The sequence below is a fragment of the Mastigoproctus giganteus genome, chromosome 6, assembly GCF_048544385.1.
Source record: "Mastigoproctus giganteus isolate SK-2022 chromosome 6, ASM4854438v1, whole genome shotgun sequence".
In the NCBI taxonomy this organism is placed as follows: Eukaryota; Metazoa; Arthropoda; class Arachnida; order Uropygi; family Thelyphonidae; genus Mastigoproctus; species Mastigoproctus giganteus.
Genome location: NC_143580.1, coordinates 106,582,907 through 106,602,227, shown reverse-complemented (window position 1 = coordinate 106,602,227; position 19,321 = coordinate 106,582,907). Strand labels below are relative to the sequence as shown.

The window sequence follows — 19,321 nt, the reverse complement described above, 5'->3', positions numbered from 1 at the left end:
TCAATTAAAATGCATTGGGGCTATCGCGCTAATTTTTAGATTTCATTTACTTGTTTTTTTTTTTTTTCATACTTGGGTTGATATTTTTGAATTTTATGCTAGAATTGGACTATTGATTGCCGTTTAGATTTTACGATTTAAAATTTTGCCTAACCAACTTCTTTATTCTCATTAGAAAGTTGTTCGCCGTCTCCAGTTCAGTTAAAACTTAATCTCTGCACTTGTTGAAACGAACGTCAACGTAATTTGAATAAAAAATAAAAAAAACAAGCGCAAGTTGTAAGTACTTCAGAACCCGCACGTTTAGCGGTCTGCGCCGCTTAGCCTCACGTAAAACCATTGCCTTATTATTAACTTAGCAATCATAAAATCTAAATGTTAATACCTAGTCCAATTTTAATATAAAATTGAAACCCAACAATCACAAGGGTTGCAGCGTAAGCAGAGGCGATGTTAAACTTCCTTCTTGTGTGTTTTTTGTTGGAAATAAAACGGGTTTACGTACGTTTGAGTAGAACGGCACTGACTAAACCGAGGACGAAGAACAAATTTTCCACTGAGCAAAAAAGTAGTTGATTAAGCAAAATTTAATTATCGCGTAAAATGTATTCGTTGATATTTAATCAAATTCAAAAAGTTTAGTCCAAATATGACAAAAAAGTCTTGACGACAAATAGCCTACACTTAAAAATAAGAGAAATGGATCTTGGTGACTTTTAACTGAAACACCGTTTTGAAGTGAGACAGTTTTTATGGAGGTGACAAACACTAACAGTCAAGTCATGCTGTCCATGTCTGTCTCCCCATCCCACCTCTACTCTGTGATGTGTAATCTTATGTTGAATCTATTATGAAATACTTATGTTACTAATAATATTACTATTAAAATCGCATGAAGTTTAAGGGCATAAATTTATGGGGTAACCATTAATTTTCAAGATAAGAACATTGGAAGAACAAAAAAATTATATTGACTCAAACTTGGCTACCTGATGATAAAAGAAAGTTGAGATTTACTGTCGGTATTTTCAATCATGATTTTAGAAAGGTATACAGTACTTAAATGATTTTTTTTATGTTTTCTTATGCGCCTTCTAGGTGGTGCCTTATCCAATTTATATGCAGTGCTGTGTGCCAGGCATAAGCTATTTCCAGGTTATAAGGAGAAGGGTCTCATGAGTTTCCCCCAACTAGTAATGTATACCTCTGAGCACGTAAGTATAGAATTACGCTCATTAGTAAATATAGTTATTTTACTAAGTGTCGGATGGTCCATATGTCAATTTATCGAGAAATCCATTCGTGTCTATATTATGTTATTAGTTTTGTATTTATGTAATGTTATTTATGATTTTTAAACTGTTTTTCAGTTTGAAATATTATTATTATTATTATTATTATTATTATTAATATCAGTTTATTTAACAAACACCCCTGTACAGAAATTTCCTAGGAGGGTGGCCCATACATACATCACTTATTAGAGTGTAACAGGATTAAATATCAGCAAATACATAAGATATATACACATAGAGGAAGAATTACATACAGACATCCTGCATTCACAGAAAAATTACAAACCAATATATGTACATAGAAAAATTACAAAATTACAAAACAATGTACATACATAGAAAAATGACATCGTCATTTACACTATGAATTGGTCCTCATTTTTATTCTCTGAATAAAAGGAATACCCTCAGTCCTATAACAGTCTTTTGGAAACACAATATATCGTTCATTTAAGATTTTTATGAGTTCGGCACTTGAAGTCTTTCTTCAATTACTTTCTTTATCATATTTGTAGTTCTGTGTACAGATCCTCTGCAATGAGCTTCCTGTAAGTTTTCTCGTGGCAGTACCTGTCCGGGTCTATTTTGAGATCTCTAAACAGCTCCAGAGTATTGGCAGGAAACATCCGCTTTAATCCGTCCGTGTGGTGGAGAGCGCTTCGAAGACTATGAGGGTTGAGGAGGCGGGCTCCAGGGCGGGGCCTAACTACAAGATTTTCAATTTGAAGGGCATCTAAACTTCCAGTGAGAAGTTGTGCTAGAGTGCAGATGTTACGTATTGTGATCATCTGAAATATACCATGGTGGACCATATATCAAACTAATATATGGTCCACCATGGTATATGAGAATGGCAGCTTCAGTATCCCACTCTCCAGCACATGTTGGAAGACGAAATAATGAGCAAATTCCTATTAGCAGTTGAGGCATATCGCGGAATATATACTATACGACCGAAAGTATTCGGACAAACCCACAGAGGTAGTTGCAAAATGCGCTTTTAATTCAAAAACTTACTACTCAGAAGGGCAGTCTTTCTCTTGTTTGATAGCCTCAATCCTCCTGATCATACTTTATATCAATTTTAGATAAGTGTGGTCGGAATTCGCCTCTTTATCCTCTTCCAAAACAGTTGCCTGCTTTGAAAGAAGACCGTTTAGGCCGCAGAATAATCCTGAACTCCAGTTCATCCATGTGTTCAGCGAAGCTGAAGTCATAACTCTGAGTCGGCCAGTCAAACTTGATGTCGTTATCCATAAATTACACCTGTATGACATAGGACGTTGTAATGATACCGGTAGGGTCCATTTCTGTAATAGTATCGCATGATCTTGTCACAGGTAGAGCATAATTGTTCAAAACGTAGGTTAGATTTTTAGGTTTAAGCGCTACCACCAACGAACCTAAAAGTCCATTACCTACTTGGACGGATGGATATGTTTGGGAAATCTTCACGCCTAAACATGTTCATCAGAAGTTCATCGTGTATATGTGCGCGCGCACACACAGTTTCCATTAGGAAATTACTAGATATTCCTGTGGCCTCTTGAACCTGCTACATGATGTTTAAAGCAGAAGGCATGTACGATGGATGAACTTCCCTCTTTATGATTCTTTCAACATTCTACGAGTTTGAGACCATTCAGGACTTCTTTCATTTGAGAAATCTTCATCTTTGAATAACATACTCCAGTGTATTCTGGGAAGTTATGACTAGCCGCAGTCGTACGCACAGAAAGGTTACGGATGTGCAGTGCTGTAGTCGTAAAATTAACAGAAGGTATACTCCCTAAATTTTACGAAAAACAGAGTATATTACTATTGGATTAACAAGTCTGTGAATGTCTGGCTTATTAATCGAATTCGCTTCGATCGCAGAGAATAAAACAAGCGATTTTTCAAAATAATATTGTGCATTTTGATAATCAGCATATGAAAAACCTTCTGATAGTCATGAAATAAAATTTTTATATTTGGTTTTTCAAGTCTTTCAAAAACCAGAAGGTATACGGTATTCACCTAAAAAATCCAGAGGGTGTACGGCGTATACCAGTGTATATAGTAGTAGTAATGGCCGCATGGTGCAAGAAAGCCTATACACCGACAAAAAAAAAAAAAAAAAAAAAAAAAAACGAATAAAATAATGATAAAAATAAATAATAACAAATAAAAGAAAAGGGAATTAAACCTATCATCCTATGCGCTTCCCTGACCCGAAGGTACTATCCAGATGACCTTTGAATTTCCCCAAACTGACAGCCTCTACCACCCGTGTAGGCAACTTATTCCATTAATTTATAATTCGCTGACTAAAATAAAACTTCCTGCAATCCAATCTAAACATTTCCCCCCGTAACTTGAATTTATGTCCCCTAGTTCTAGCATCATTTATAATCTTGAAAATTTCGTCCTCATTCATTTTACTGATGCCTCTCAGAGCCTTAAACACCTCAATCAAATTTCCTTTAAGGTGTCTAGTTTCCAAACTCTGCAACCCACATATTCGAAGTCTTTCTTCATAAGGACGCCCTTTTGCTGATTTCACCAGGCGAGTGACCCGTCTTTGCACCCTTTCAAGAAGCTCGATGTCTTTCTTTAGGTGCGGTCTCCATACTTGAACACAGTATTGCAAGTGTGGTCTAACAAAAGCTTATATAATGGGATTATCACGTCCCTATCTCTACTTGCAAAAGTTCGATAGATCATCGATAGGACACATGGGCCTTCCTTGCCACCTGTTTACAATGCTCAGAGAATTTCATGTCTGACCGTGTCGAACACCCAAGTCCCTTTCCTCCAGTACTGGGTTTAGTTGAACTCCACCAAGTGAATAAGTTATGTTGGGATTACTGTTTCCCAGGTTGGATTAAAGCATAGCTGCCATTTTTCTGACCATTCCTGAAGTCTATCTAGGTCTCTCTGAAGAAGCTCGGCTTGACAATGATCATTAACTACTCTACCAATTTTAACATCATCTGCAAATTTAGACATTACGCCTTCTATCCCTTCATCGATATCGTTTATGGAAATTAAAAAAAACAGTGGTCCTAATACTGATCCTTGGGGAACCCCACTTCTTACATCAACCCAATCTGAGGAATAGCCATTTATCACAACCCTCTGCCTCCTGCCCTGAAGCCATCCTGCTATCCATCTGAAGATTTTCCCAGTGATTCCAACCTGTTCCAGCTTATAAAGCAACCGCTCATGTGGGACTGAGTCAAAAGCTTTGCTGAAATCTAAATAAACAACGTCGAAATTATTCCCTAAATCCAGCTCGTGAGTGACCCTTTCAAAATAGCGAACCAGATTTGTTAAACATGATTTTCCCTTTACAAAACCATGCTGAGTATCCTTGAGAATTTCAATTCGATCCAAATGATCCTGAATTCCACCCTTGATCATTTCCTCCATGATTTTCCCTACCACTGAAGTCAGACTGACAGGTCGATAATTTCCCACTTCACTCTTAAAGCCACCCTTATGTATGAGAATACATAAGGGTGGCTCTAAGAGTGAAGTGAATATCCTCCACTACAGCCCTGCTGATATGGCATCCAACCACCATCCCACATGGAATATCTCGTATACTGGCTTCTAACGTAATGCTTCTACATAGGAAGATCCACGAGATTTACACTTCTGTATCTAAGTCGATTCGAATACGCCGGGACTTCTGCGTAGTATACAATTTTGCGATTGGTACACATTGTGATCAAATACCTTTAGCCACATGTATACCAACACAAGTTACTTCCAAATTGGCACTAAATACGCAAGCAAATAAATACTGTTTTGTGTTTAAGTTTTAACTGCTTCAGCTCAGCTATGTACTATTGCGAGATGTTTTGCCAAAGTAATTTCGCGAAGAATAGAATTACGCAAAGTTTGATGGAGCACTTTGGCAGAAGCATCCCTTTGTGAACCGATATAACCAATTCCTTCTGCAGTGAACTCGAATGCAAAATCTTCATAAAATCAGCGTACGAGTAAGCTGTAAATTAAAAATAGAAAAAAAAAGTTTTTTCAGTCTTTGGCACAATTCAAACCGTGCCAAAGACTGAAGAAACTCTTAAAATGTTTCTTAAATCGTGATTGTGGTTACTGGAATTTTCCTGCGAATTATTTCGAGTTTTACAGTTAACCACAATATACAAATAGGCCTGAAAACAATATACAAGTCGATGCGCCAAAAAAGCCATCTATAAACAAACAACTTACAGTGGCGGACAAAAAAACTGCACCACCTTAAGAAAAGTAACATTTGTAGTGAAACGTATAATATTGTTTGATTAGAGTCATTTTGTTCGTCGCAAAGCAAAGGTATTGCGTCAAATAACGCTTTTATTGCATCAAACAGTAATTGCAAGGTATTGCATCAGCCGTTTCTATAAATACGGCGTTTGAAGGGTATACATGCTCATTAGTATCTTGTTTTGCTGAGCTGTAAGCATGGCTCCATATGTTCAGCTGACACCAATAAAAAAAAAATTGTAGCTGTTGCTCTGTCCCAGGAAGGACTTTCTACTCGTGCTATCGCTGATCAAAATAGGCTGCCACCAGTCAACAGTATCCCGGGTGTTGAAATTAAAGCGTGAAATAGGTGATGTGAAGAGAAAACTTGGATCAGGCTGTAAGAGAGTGACTACGCTTTCCCAAGATCGATATTTGAAATGGCTATGCCCACGTAATCGCCATGCTAGTGCTCCTGATCAAAAACTGGACTTTGAGATGGCCTCTGGTGTTGTAACAAGTGCACGAACTATCTAAAGACAGCTTTCGGATTGTGGTCTGCATGCCTATCGGTCCAAGAAGAAGCCTTTGTTGACCCAACAAATGAGGAAGAAGCTACTTGCTTGGGCTAAAACGCATGTTTCATGAACAAAAGAGCATAAGTGTGTTAGTTGTCTGACGGCACCAGGGGTTCCCCCCATCGCCAGAGATTTAAAAAGTGTGTGTGGGGAGTGGTCTGTTGTGTAGCGTTATGTTCTGTTGTTTCTCTGACCATTTAGCCATTGGGCCCCACCGTTGCCCACACTTTGCCACGAGGAGGCAGGTCAGGCACCCAGTAGATTATTTAAGTACTCTGGCAGGCTCCACCACCTAATTTCCAAGGATTTCAGAGGCAAGGCCTAAAAAAAAAAAAAAAGGGGCGGGGTGTACACTAGAATTTGGCCAAAAGAGATTTACAAGAAAACGGTAGAATTTAGACGTTGATTAGAATTTGGCGGCATTGTTGGAACATCGTCATCTTTTCTGACGAATCGAAATTCAACCTGCATGTAGACATGTATAGTATCTTATGTAGGACGGCACCTGAACGAAAGTTCAACCCGCCTTTGTACACTGTGATGATTACAGAGAGCACTGTAAAAAGCGAGAAATGTGTATTATATTTTTGTGCAGTGTGTATTTTTTGTCGTTTCTGGCCGTTTTGTCACCAGACAGGCGATTGGAAAGCCTGCCCAGTGTCCGTGTACACCACGGGGAGGTGGGCCACAACTACCCATGTACCATGGCCAACCTCAACAGTCACACACTGAACGTCCAAAGCGAGTTTGGAATCATTCAAAAGAACCTCCGTGCCAGCAAGCCGGCAGTAGCGCGCGCGAACACAAGCTTACCAAGAGACAGGACAACAGAAGACGAAGAAATGAAGAAAATAGCATAAAGTTAAAAAAAAAAAATAATAATAATTAAATATCTTTGTCCACTTCTTTATCCAGTGCTAAGGTGTACAGTCAAACAGCAGTAGTAATGTCATCCAAAAACGAGATCTGCAAGGCAGGAACAAGATCTAGATATAAATCTTGTTCTGTTAATCTGGAGTGGTATCAGAAGTCACTGGTTGGTGGTATCACTGAGCAGAGGAAGGATTTAGCTGTAGAGAGTCTTGATGAAACCTTTGCGTGCTCTTGAAAACGGCAACAATTTTGTATATGACATCATCAGGACAACAGACGAGGCAACAGGCTGTATTATGATTTATGGTTTGTTTTCAGTTTGATTTCTTGAATTAACATTGAAGTTGAAAGTCTTCCTGCGATTAAAAGCAGCATTGCAGAAGGTTTGAAGGGCCTGGAAATTGATAGATTTGAGTATCTCCTCACATCCAAGAGACAAATTTAGAATAGTTGCCTTAGGAGCCAATCATAGGTCCTCGTAAATGGAGCATTCAAAAAAGTTGAATAAACTGATAATAATAATAATAATAATAATAGGACGTGGGAAGAGTCTTCAACCTGCATGGCTCGGATGGGAAGCGATATGTCAGAAGAAAATCAGAGGCATACCATCCTGACTGCATAACACCGAATGTAAAGTTCACCGCAGGTTAGATGGCCTGGGGATGCATAACAAGCAAAGGGGTGGAGGGGGCGAATTAAGTTTATTAACGGAACAGTGAATGCAGAAACCTACACTGCTATCTTGGAAGAGTGCCTGAAATTAAGGATCACCACACAGACGTCCAAAGCTGCATTTTTCAACAGGAATCAGCACCTTGCCACACAGAAAAATTGGTAGTTTTATGCTATTTAGATTTAATGACGAGTTTGTTTTCTTGTCTCACAAGGCTTAAAACATACAATGTTTTCCCTCGTTTTTCTCCCTTAAGGTGCAGTCATACCTCACAAATGCTGGCATTACAGTGTTGGACTGGCCCGTCAACAGTTCAGATTTGAACTCTATTGAAACTTGCTGGTACATAATGCCTTCTGAAATTGCTCAGAAGCCAACAAGTAAGGTTCAGCTGCAGGAGAGCATTGTAAGGGTGTGGTACCACGAAATTGGGCAACCGTATATCCAGAAGTTGATAAACTATGCCAGATCGTTGCAAGGCTGTAATTGCAGCTCGAAGAGAACAAGAAAATATTGAGAACTTATTTCGCTGATTTACAGTACATAATACTATTATGTTAACTTGTCATTTCAGCTTGTAAACGTAAATGCAATAAAATGTATGTTTGATTGCCATTTGCATGATTTCTCATATTTCCATTAATTACGCATTTTACCCTTTGGAAGATATTTGTGACTATTAGATATACACTGTACCAGGTGGAGTCTTTTTATTAGATTTCGTTCACAGAGATGTATATCCCATCTAACAAATGCAATTTGAACGTTTCTGCAACCCACAAGGAAGCGTAAAACACATTATTTGCAAAATTCACAAGTGATGCAGTTCTTTTGTCAGCCATTGTAAATCGAAATTAATGGCTGCTGTGCCACTGGTGTGCAAAAGTTAGATCACTTTTATTATCATTATTGTTTAAACGCACCTGCGTTAATTTTTATGACTTTTGATCAATCATTCCACATCAATTTATTCGCTAATAGTTTGAAACAAAGCAGTTCGTTACAACAGGACGAAGTCTCAGGGACAAAAGCAGGGTTTTGTCTGACAACAAGATACTTGTCAAAGTTTACAGTTTACCTACAATTCAGAGAAACAACTAAAATTACAAGTAAAGACAAAAATAGCAAGCCCAGATACAGCCAATGAACATTCGGCTAACAGAAACTGTAGCGAAGAAAACATAATAATAACAAACAATATATCAAATTATAAGCAATGAAATATTAATAATGAAACAGTAATTTAATCGTATAATGTTATTTTATCACACCACTATGATAAAATAAGATTATATATAAACAATTAAATGAAATTTTACATGATATAAGTACGCACAAGTAAGATTAACGAAAAAAATGGACTAAGAGAATGAAAGGGGCAGTGAAGGAGAGCAAGGATGTAACGAATCGGTTATCTTTTGGGAGATCACATCACTTTGTGTAAGACATTTTGGCGTATGCGACCAGGGCCGGTCCAAGACATGAGTGATATGCGCACTACGAGTGTGCACGCACCGGCGCCGAGCATGATGCGGAGGAGATAGTCCTAAATGTCTACGGCAGCTGCCGCGGATGTTCAAGTCTTGCGCGCACGAAGTATTCGATGAAGTTGATAAAATTTTGATATATAGACAAAAAAGCAATTTTTGTATTTTGTTAATTTTATTGCGCAGTGGTTTTATTATCGTTAGTAATACATACACTGTAATATTTATAAGATGTTAATTTTAAGATGTTAAGTATATGCATTTGTAGTAAAAATGTCATTTTCATGTTGCTCCTTACGCACAAACGTAAAGTACACAAAATGTTTGTTGGAGAATTTTTTGTTGTTTGAATGTTATATGTAACCTCACGATATCATCTGTTTAATCACCTTTGCTTTCTCAACTGCACGTAGTTATTTTTATTTGAGAGTATTTACCCTTAATCAGTCTCGGATAAGGGGTGAATGGTTTTATTTCCGAAAAAAAAAAAAAAAAACACCACTACGGTTTTTCATTCAGCAAAATGGTAAACCGAAAACAAAGTTTCATGTAATTATTTGTCAAGCAACCAACAACCACCACCAGGTTGATTACAATGCAACTATCATTATTTATGTTTAATTTAGAAGATTTTTCATTTCACTGAACCGTCAGAATTATATTTACACGCATCGCTGTGACTCAAGTAATTTCACCCGATTTCAACAGATCAATTAATTACTCGAGATTTGTGCCACCATGAAGGTCCTTTATAACTGCCCTAAGGGGGAAAAAAACAACCTCCTAGCCGAGGGTTTTCTCCTCTAGGAACAATGGCTAGTAGCACGAGCCGAAAGCCGAGCATTTCGTGCCGAATTAGCCTCATTTAGGCAGCCGGACAATGTAAATTTCGGAAGCTGCACATCCGCTTCAAAGTATGTCAGCCATCCGATGACATGTTGTACACTCCACGGCAGGGGCAGTTAATAGACCCCAACGATAGTTTACGGAAAGTCTTTATGGCCTAATCACGTACGCAGAGATATTAGCGTTCGGTACCACTGCTATACAGACAAAGATATTTCCACGATGCTCTTCATTCTCGTGTGCTTTCATAATAACGTTTTACTCGCAGCAAATGTTGAAATATAAAAAATGCACAAATGTGTTTTAATCTTCGTATACCCGGCGCAAATCGGAATAAGACGTGAAAACAGAAATAATAATAATAATTTATTTTTTTTACTACTTTTTTTTCCTACTGAAAACAATTTAAGCCATGATTAACAAGTGATAACAGCTATCTTGACTCCAGCAATATTTTATGATCTTACCAAGAACTGCAGTCCAGCCAATAAAGAGAATTTATATTTCTGATTTTTTTTTTTTTTTTTTTTATGAAGTCCCCAAACACGAAAGGTATCAAAATCTGTAGTACTTAGTACTGTGCATGGGTTGAAGGAGATGGGGAGGGAGGGGATGCCGGAAACTTTGCTCTGGTGACTAAAAATGGGCACCACTTCAAGCCTCCAATAAGCAAAGTGGTGGTATCGCACCAGTTGATGAGAGCCATCTACCACCTAGTGCTAGTATTATACTACAGTATAGTATTGTATTATAAGTGCTATTTTATATTAGTAGTGGTACTAGTTAATATTAGTACTAGTAGTACCATGCATGGGTTGAGAGAGAGAAGGGGGATGCCGGAAACTTTGCTGTAGAGCAGTAGTTATCATCAAGTGCTGCCACCACCAGTCAATTTTCATAAATATCAGAATTTTTCATTTATTAAATTTCAACATTAAAAAATTAATTTATATACAATAAAATATCATATGGACTTTTATAAAAGCAATATTTAACGGTACGAGACATGATTGTTCATTCAGAGTACCAATATTTAAATAAACTTACTAGATTTATTTTAAATGGTTTGTTGTTGTGTGGTATTGTTTCTTTTACCATTTTATTTTAATAAATTCTCGTTTTTTGCATGTTCGTAGATCTTTATTACTATACATTAGATTACCCGAAGCTTAAAAAACCAAAACAAGGTTTATTTCTATATAACCCATCATACCCATATAATTTATAATATTCTTCTTCTTCAAGAGGCGTGTTTCCATTACAATGGGTTTCCTCAGCCTACAAGTTATTTTTTGGTAGGAATTTTTTCCCGCTATAAAGTGCGGTTCGGGGTATCTTGGTCAGTTAAAACTCGGGCTGTCCTGCACTACTGTACTCCATCCATTCATGTCCTCCTCTTTTCCTTCTTCCAGGAGGTGTCTATTCCAGGATAACCTTTGGATATCTCGTTTCTTGCATCCGTTTTACATGTTCATACCATATTAAACGCTTTTCTTCGATAGTGTCAATAATATTTTTCACTTCCATTTTCTCTCTTAGGTCTTCATTCCGTTTTCTATCTCTTCTAGAAGTTCTTGCTGAGCGTTTCCAAAAATCCCTTTCTGTGGAGAGCAATTTGTTTTCCTCTCGCCTATTCTTTGTTTTATTTGGAATATTTTTCTCCATAGAACAGAATTTAACATGCTTTCTGCCATCTGCAATTCTCTTATTGATTTCTGCTTGGGATGATCCATCGCTTTGTAATATTGATCCCAAATATTTGAATTTATCGACTTGTTTGATTTTAAAACCTTCACTATGTAGAAGGTTTCCTGATTCTGAAGGCAACATGTCAGTCTTGCTAAAAAAAATTTTTTTTATACCCCATCGTTTATATTCCTCAAACAATTTACGACAAGCATAGTTTGCACCTTCTAAGTCTTGTACTATCACCCACCTGATCGTCTGCAAAAAGTAAATTGTGAATATAGGTGTTCTTATTGATCGGCAATCCCATTTTATTGAATTTTTTTAACCAGGATCTTAGGCAGATGTCGATATAAATTTTGAAGTGTTTGTGACATGGAACAGCCTTGTAATAAGCCTTTTGAAGTGTGGAATTCAGGTGACAAAGCTAATCCCACTTTAATTCTGCATATATTATTCCTGTAAATTATCTTAATAATGTTAAATCAATTGTCCAATATTTACCTATTTCAGTGCTTCCCATAAGCGTTTTCTTGAAACATTGTCATATTACTTTTCAAGGTCAATGAAAATCAAAGATTTTTACTTTCGATTGGCATTTTTCAAGGATCTCTCGTACTGTTGAGATATGGTCTATAAATGACCTCCCGGCTGAAAAACCACTTTGCTATTCTGACACCTCGATTCGGGCTTCTAAATGGTTCCTGATCCATTTGCCAAGAATCTGTAACAGCGGGTTCAGGACGTATATTCTTCTGTAATTCGAACAGCTTTTCCGATTGCCCTTCTTATAAATTGATGTAATATATCCTGTTGTCATTTCTTTCGGTATTTCTTCTCCTCTCAGTATACCATTTAACAGTTTTTGTATCAAAACAGCCACTCCTCTTCCTCCGTATTTCAGAAATTTCATATAAACTCATCCTGGTCCAGGTGATTTGCAATTCCTTCTCTCTTTTAGTAAGAGTTCCACTTCCCTAACAGAAATTTTTAAGCCCGAGTCTTCCACACCGAGATCCTCAACCGTCTTGAACTCTTCCCGGCCTTCTTTTAAAAGTCCTTCATAGCACTTTATCCAATCTTTCAAAGCTATTAATTGCAAACCAGCGTTGTTTATTCTGTTTTCTCAAGTCTTGAAGGGCCTTCCACGATTCCGCTGATCTCTTGAAGCCCAATTTGCTATTAAATTATTACTTATCGGATTATTTATTATTATAATTATTTATCGGAATAATTAAATTATTATTAATTATTATTATTATTTATAATAAATAATTATTTAACGGAGATAAATTATTATTTATCTCCGTTGTCGTTCCTCTCTTTCTCTCCGAATCTTCCAATAACTTTGCTATTTTGTTCAGTTCCTACTCTTGCAATGAAATCCACCATTAAAGATATATCTCTTTATCCTTAGGGATTTTTTTCTATTAGGTCTCTCAGATCCTCCCAAAATTCATCCTTCAAGGTATCAGCAGTGTAATTAGTCGGAAATATATTCCCAAAATACATATTTCTCTCCCATACATTGTCAATTCCAATGAGATCATTCTTTCATTAATAAATTGCCAGTTTTTGATGTTATGTCTCAATTTCTTTTTAACAGCAATAGAAACTCCGGCTCTTGCTCTTTCACTCTTATTGACACCACTCCAAAAATGGTAGTATCCTCCCATTATTTTCTCTCCACATCCCTTTTTCTTTGTCTCCGATAACACAACGAGGTCTAATGTGGATTTTTGCAGTTCATCCGGAAGAAAGTTTCTTTTAGTTGAAAGACCTTGAATATTCCCGAATTCAAAAATCATTGTCTTTTTTCGTTTTCCGAGTCGTTTCCGAAAGCGCAGTCCGTTTTCATTTCCACTTGCAAGCCGTTTAGCATTTGTGTATTTTTTACACTGAACGAGGAGCAAGTCCGTTGCAGCAACCCCCAACCTGGAGGATAAGGGTACCTCTCTTAGTCTGGCCCCTACCCTCTGACCTGTCCCTTGGGAGGCCCTACCAGTAGCTAAGCTGCCGCCGACTTAGCTCTCCGGGTCATCGAGACACGCACGCACCCCCCCCCCCCCCCCACCGCGACAAGGTGAAGAATACCATCGAGGGAGTAATTAATAATAAAAATTCCTTAATTATTTCTTCGTATAATTCGGTTACATAGGGGGAAAAAATTAGAAACGCAAATACCACATAATGGTGTTTGACTACCCATTCGATATTTTTTAATTTGTTTTTATATTTGCAGTTTAATAGCAAACAGTAGCTACAATTTTACATGATGCTGTTCTACAAAACCCAAAAATACTTTTGTCAGCTGACTTCAGGATAGAATTTTAAATTATTTAACTTATTATTATTAGTTACAGTTTTTACAATCACGTTAGGGATTTTATTATTATTCCTATATTATTTGCATATAAATCCATCTAACTATCATTATTATCCGTAAGATCTTAATAAAAAAGGAATTGTGCGGCTACCAGCTAAATCTCGTGGCCATTTTTGCGGCCACCAGAAAAACTCTTGAGAACCACTACTCTAGAGGCTAAACATGGGTTTAACCACTTCAAGTCTCCAATAAGCAAAGTGGTGGTATTGCACCGGTTGATGAGAGCCATCTGCCACTTAGTGATACGATTTAACAAATCAGTGATTAAATCGGAAGAGACTTTTTTTGTTTGTTTCATTGCATACTTTTATAACAATTTGCAGAGTTTTAATCTGAATTTAAAATATTTCGGTTTCAGTTCAACACAAAATTGTCTTTCAGAAATTTAAAAACTGTGTTTAAAAAATGTACATGTATCTTATAAAAGCCTTAAAACTTCATATTACCGGGGAATAAAAAAAAAAAAAAAAAAAAAAAAGCACAAAGTGATGTGTTAAACGTTTTCTGGATTTTTCTGAATTTTGCGAGCACTTCATGCCTAGAAAACTAGTAATACGTTTCAGATTATAGTAAAGCAAAGGATTTTTTATCCAGATATTTTTTTTTGAATATTATTAGTATGTGAATGATATCAACGATAAAATAATGCAAACTGAATGTGCTTTTTTTTTTAGTAAGTGCCTTTTGGATCTTTGGTTATTTCAGAGCCATTATTCAATGAAAGGTTCAGGAATGGTGATGGGACTTGGAACTGACAACGTCGTTGAGGTACCTTGTGATGACAGGTAAGACTCCTCACTTTATGGGAGAATCGACCTTGGTATATGTTGGATCTTAACTCTGTCTCGGTAGTGTTTAGTTTCTGTTCTTTATATGTGATTTGATATGCTGATTGTAATTATTACCATGTAGGTTCCATGAATCGAAACACACTAGAATAATAGACACCTTATTCCGTTAACTAGAAAAGAAGTTATATACTCTCTGAAAATAATGTTAATATTTATTTTTTTCTGAAACTTAATTGAAACGGATCTTTTCTTCAAAAAAAAAAAAAAAAAAAAAAAACTGCCATATAATTGGTAGTCCCCTCCAACAACTGATTTCCATTTCATGCTCCAAAGTTTCTCTCTGTGTGCGAGTGGTTGTGAGTAGTATTACCAGTCATATGAACAATTTGAACTTTGACCCCTCCGGTGGCATCAGCTGACCATCATATCGCACTCCCATTTGACCTGTCTTCTTTTCTCTTCGCCGCTAAGGGCACCATTTATTTTTAAAAAAATTCGCTAATGGATGACACCACATGATGTTTTGAGGGAAATAATTGTGGCATTCAAACTGAGGTCTCTATACTCTGTCTATGATGAACATCCTAAACCATTCGGCCAAACCACATATCGCTGACATGGACCTTGCCGGACGGGACCGTGACCCCATGAGTGACTTCCTGAATCCCGAATGAAATTACCACAACAACAAACAGTACAGCTCTGCACTGTCGGCCATCTTAGCTCTCCAAAACCACGCTCCCTTGCGTGGTCCTATCTTCCCTTCCCCCGGCAGTGGGGGGTGACGGCCCCCGTCTCTCCACTTGCTGCCTCCCCCTCTTCTTCCTTTCCTGGTGGGGCATTTGCCTGACAATCTGGGAGGGAGATGTCTCTCATCCCACCCCCCTCGTCAGTCTCCCTTCCCTCACTAGCTATCTCATAGCTAGCATTTAAACCTTGTCAAAACTACACAAGCCACGCACTCAAAATTTTTAACTCTACCCCACATAACTTGTATCTCTTTTGGCCTGACCTAATTTCTAGTGTTTCTCCTCCTTTTTCTATTTTATTATTATTTTTTAAATTTTAGATCCTAGCCATCGAAATCTCAGGAAATTAGGTGGCAGGTCCTGCCAGAGTAAATATCTAAAATACTGGTGTACCTGGTCTGCCTCCATGGGGTATAGTGTGGGCAATGGTGAGTCCCATTAGGGGCCCAACGGCTAAAAGGTCAGATGAACAACAGTTGAAAACATTGCACACCACAATATCCATACACTTTTAAACCTATGTCCTCTACAGTGTTCTGTATCACACCACAGTGTACACTACGCGGAGACTGGGGGAAACCCCTGGTGCCATTAGACCCTTAACACACTATACACGATTTGGGGAGAAATAAAATTAATTATGGAGAAATGAAATGAAATTAACAAAATTATTTTCTAACCTGCAGCGTTCTGAAATTATTTTGAGTGATGATTTTTTTTTAATTCTAAGGAGAAATAGTTAAATGAACAAAATAGTGTTTAACTTTTCTGAGAAGAATGTGATAATCTTCTAAAATACAGATGATTTTTTTAAACTGTGAGAAGAAATTATAAAGTTTGAAAATAAAAAACTTTCTTTCTGTGAGATGGAGAAACCTAGTAGCAACGTACAAGTGTCATTAATGGCATTTTATCAGTCTTGAGAACTAACTCTATTACCTCGTGCACAATTTTATTATTGATAATGTTTCCTTTGCAAACAGCATTCAACATATTAAAGACATATCCTTTGATATGAATCAATGTTTAAAATTTATTTTTCTCTTTAGAATTAAAAAAAATCGTCTCACTGAAAATAATTCCAAAACACTGTAGGTGAGAAAAGAATTAATTTGTTAATTTATTTCTCCTTAGAATTAGACAAAACAATCCCGAGTTCCAGTGCAGCTTTCCCATCACTAAAAGTAAATGTCTCCCTAGTCAAGTAGTTTAAGCTGTTAGCCATCAAAGCCTCAGCTGGTGCTTTTACGAGAAAAAAAAAAAAAAAAGCATGTAGTGCTATCCAGTATCAAAATTTTTTTAAAAAATAATGGCGCTCACTACGCTTAGCATCGAAGAGAAAAGGAGACAGATTGGATGAGTGCCATGTGACTATTTGAATGTCATTTGAACTACCCAAAGTTCAAATTGTTCATACGACCGATGATACTACTGTTGGGTCTCCTATCTGAACATCATCTTAAGTTCACGATTTATTTAGCTTGCAGTTGCTTTAAACAATCAGAATGTTATCTGTTTATTAGTGATATTATTCGCTAATTTGCCAAATCTTCCGAGGTCGTGTTGCTACGCTTGCCGCATGCTGCAACTTTGCCATCGAGTACTGCAGATGTCTCCACAAAAATCAAATAAGGGATACAATTTTCTTATCCTCGCTTGGCCATGTTTCTAATTATATTGATAAGAGAACAATGATCATCCCTTTTGGTGTTAGGCATGCCATAAGGAAACGTTGTACAGCTAATCGCAGCCTTATGTCATACCTAACACCAAATCAAGACAGCTTCGTCTTGTTCTTCACTGGTCACCTGGTAAGACATCATTCAAATGTGCATCGACACGTGAAAAGGCAATTTTTGGAATTTGGTATTAACTTTTCCTCTTTTACAACTGCTACAACCAGGAGAAGGAAACGTCGGCTCCAGCAAATAACAAGTGTAGTAATATGAAAGAGTAAGCAAACACACTATTAAAATAAAGAAAACTATAGATTATACTGATATGTACAGTAACAACTTAAATAAAGAAAGAATAAATACTGTATCTTTATCATTAGTGACTCTATATAACTGTTACGATTCTATTAGAACTAATTATAAAGTTTAGATAAAATTTACATTATAAATTTCTAAATATACTGTTTGATTTTAAGACGCACCAATAATGCAGAGGTCTGTTGCGTTAGTTTATTATTCTGTACAGTTATGTACACTCAGGTGCTAAAACTACACGAAAACCGTACCCCCTCCGATTGAATAACTATGGCCCTGATTGAAGAAGTCTTGAAGAATTCCTCCAGACTCCGACGGCACTAGCATCCGACCCTCACCAGAAGAGCGACAACAGGGGAAAAAACAACAACAACAACAACAAAAAAAAAAAAAAAAAACACTAGCATACTGTAACTGAAGATGTTGATTTCAAGAATAAAAAGAGTTTTCTACAAGGGACTGAAAGTGCAAGCTGGAAAAAGGGAAAGCAGACGTAGTTTTTCGACGTTCTCTCATTGGATTTCTCTTGTAATGGAATAAAATAAATAATCATTTGTTTGTTTTATTAAATTGTGTTGTAGTTATGTGCTTTCAATCATTTTTCTTAGTACCTTGTCTTAACTTCATGGAAATCGTTGAAAACTATTTGTTAAGTGACTATTCAAAGCTGAAAATCCATTTCTTTTCGACTATCCTAATGCAAATTTTAAAAATACAAGAGGCCACATTATTGCATTTTAAAGTTTTATTGTCATTTCTTGATTATTTTGGGGAATTCTTCCAAAGTAAAGAAACTGATAACATCTTCGGAAGTATGAGCCACCATTCAAACAAAGGAAATATGAGCCACCATTCAAACAAATTCAGTTCTATTTCATGCTAAACAGCATCAGCTAAAAGAGCATTTTTTTTTTTTTTATGAACACCCCAAACACGAGAGGCATTAGCACTTACAGTACTTAGTACCATGCATGGGTTGAAGGTTCAGGAGATGAAAGAAGATATTTGTCGACAGCAGACTTGAAATTCTGTAGATTGTAATTTAAGTAATTTTCAAAATATTTATAAAGGAAGGTTGTTCTAGAAAATGGAAGTTGAATGAATAAATCAGGAATAAGAAAAGTTGGTTCTGCGAGTTTGCAGTTGGACATTAAAAGGATGCTGACTGCCTGCGGCACGTGTTCGGACTACTTTGGAAGAGACAGCAGGAATTACAGGAGCCAATTCAGAAGATGGACCTGGAAATATTTATAGAAAAGACATGCAGCAGAAAGAGAACGCCTATGAGACAGAGTGGAGAGAATATATTAGAGACGAGTCATTAATTAACCTGACTGCTCTCTTTTCAATGGAATCTAGAAGCCTGAGAAAGGTTTCAGGGGCACCGTCTCAGATGTGGGAAGAATATTACATGGTAGGAAGGATTTGTGCAAAGTGAACAGCTGTTTGGAAGAAAAGTAACGCCGAGAGAAAAAAAAAAATCTGGTTTTTTTTTTTTTTTTTAGATGCATAGGGAGCAATATTTGTAATGTGCTTATGCTGTGAGAGATTAGAAGTCAGGGCTATCCCCAACAGAGATATATGACCTTGCCTAGAAATTAAGAAGTGTTGTTGAAACAGCAGAAGAATCCTTTTTGCGAAATATAAGAACAGGACTGAGTTTTTGAAGGATTTTGCTTGTAGGCTTTACGGCGCAAGGGCAGCAAGGCCATAATGCGCCTAACTATGGC

At 37.0% G+C, this 19,321-nt stretch overlaps 1 protein-coding gene across 1 annotated transcript in view; it reads left to right on the top strand.

The window, feature by feature from the left end:
• Positions 1-19,321, top strand: part of Gad1 (glutamate decarboxylase) — a 217,804-nt gene that overhangs the window by 136,846 nt on the left and 61,637 nt on the right. Inside the window, exons 5-6 of the mRNA XM_090376098.1 lie at positions 1,099-1,214; positions 14,766-14,845. Coding sequence (XP_090232224.1) covers positions 1,099-1,214; positions 14,766-14,845 — 196 coding nt within the window. The remainder of the gene's footprint in view (positions 1-1,098; positions 1,215-14,765; positions 14,846-19,321) is intronic.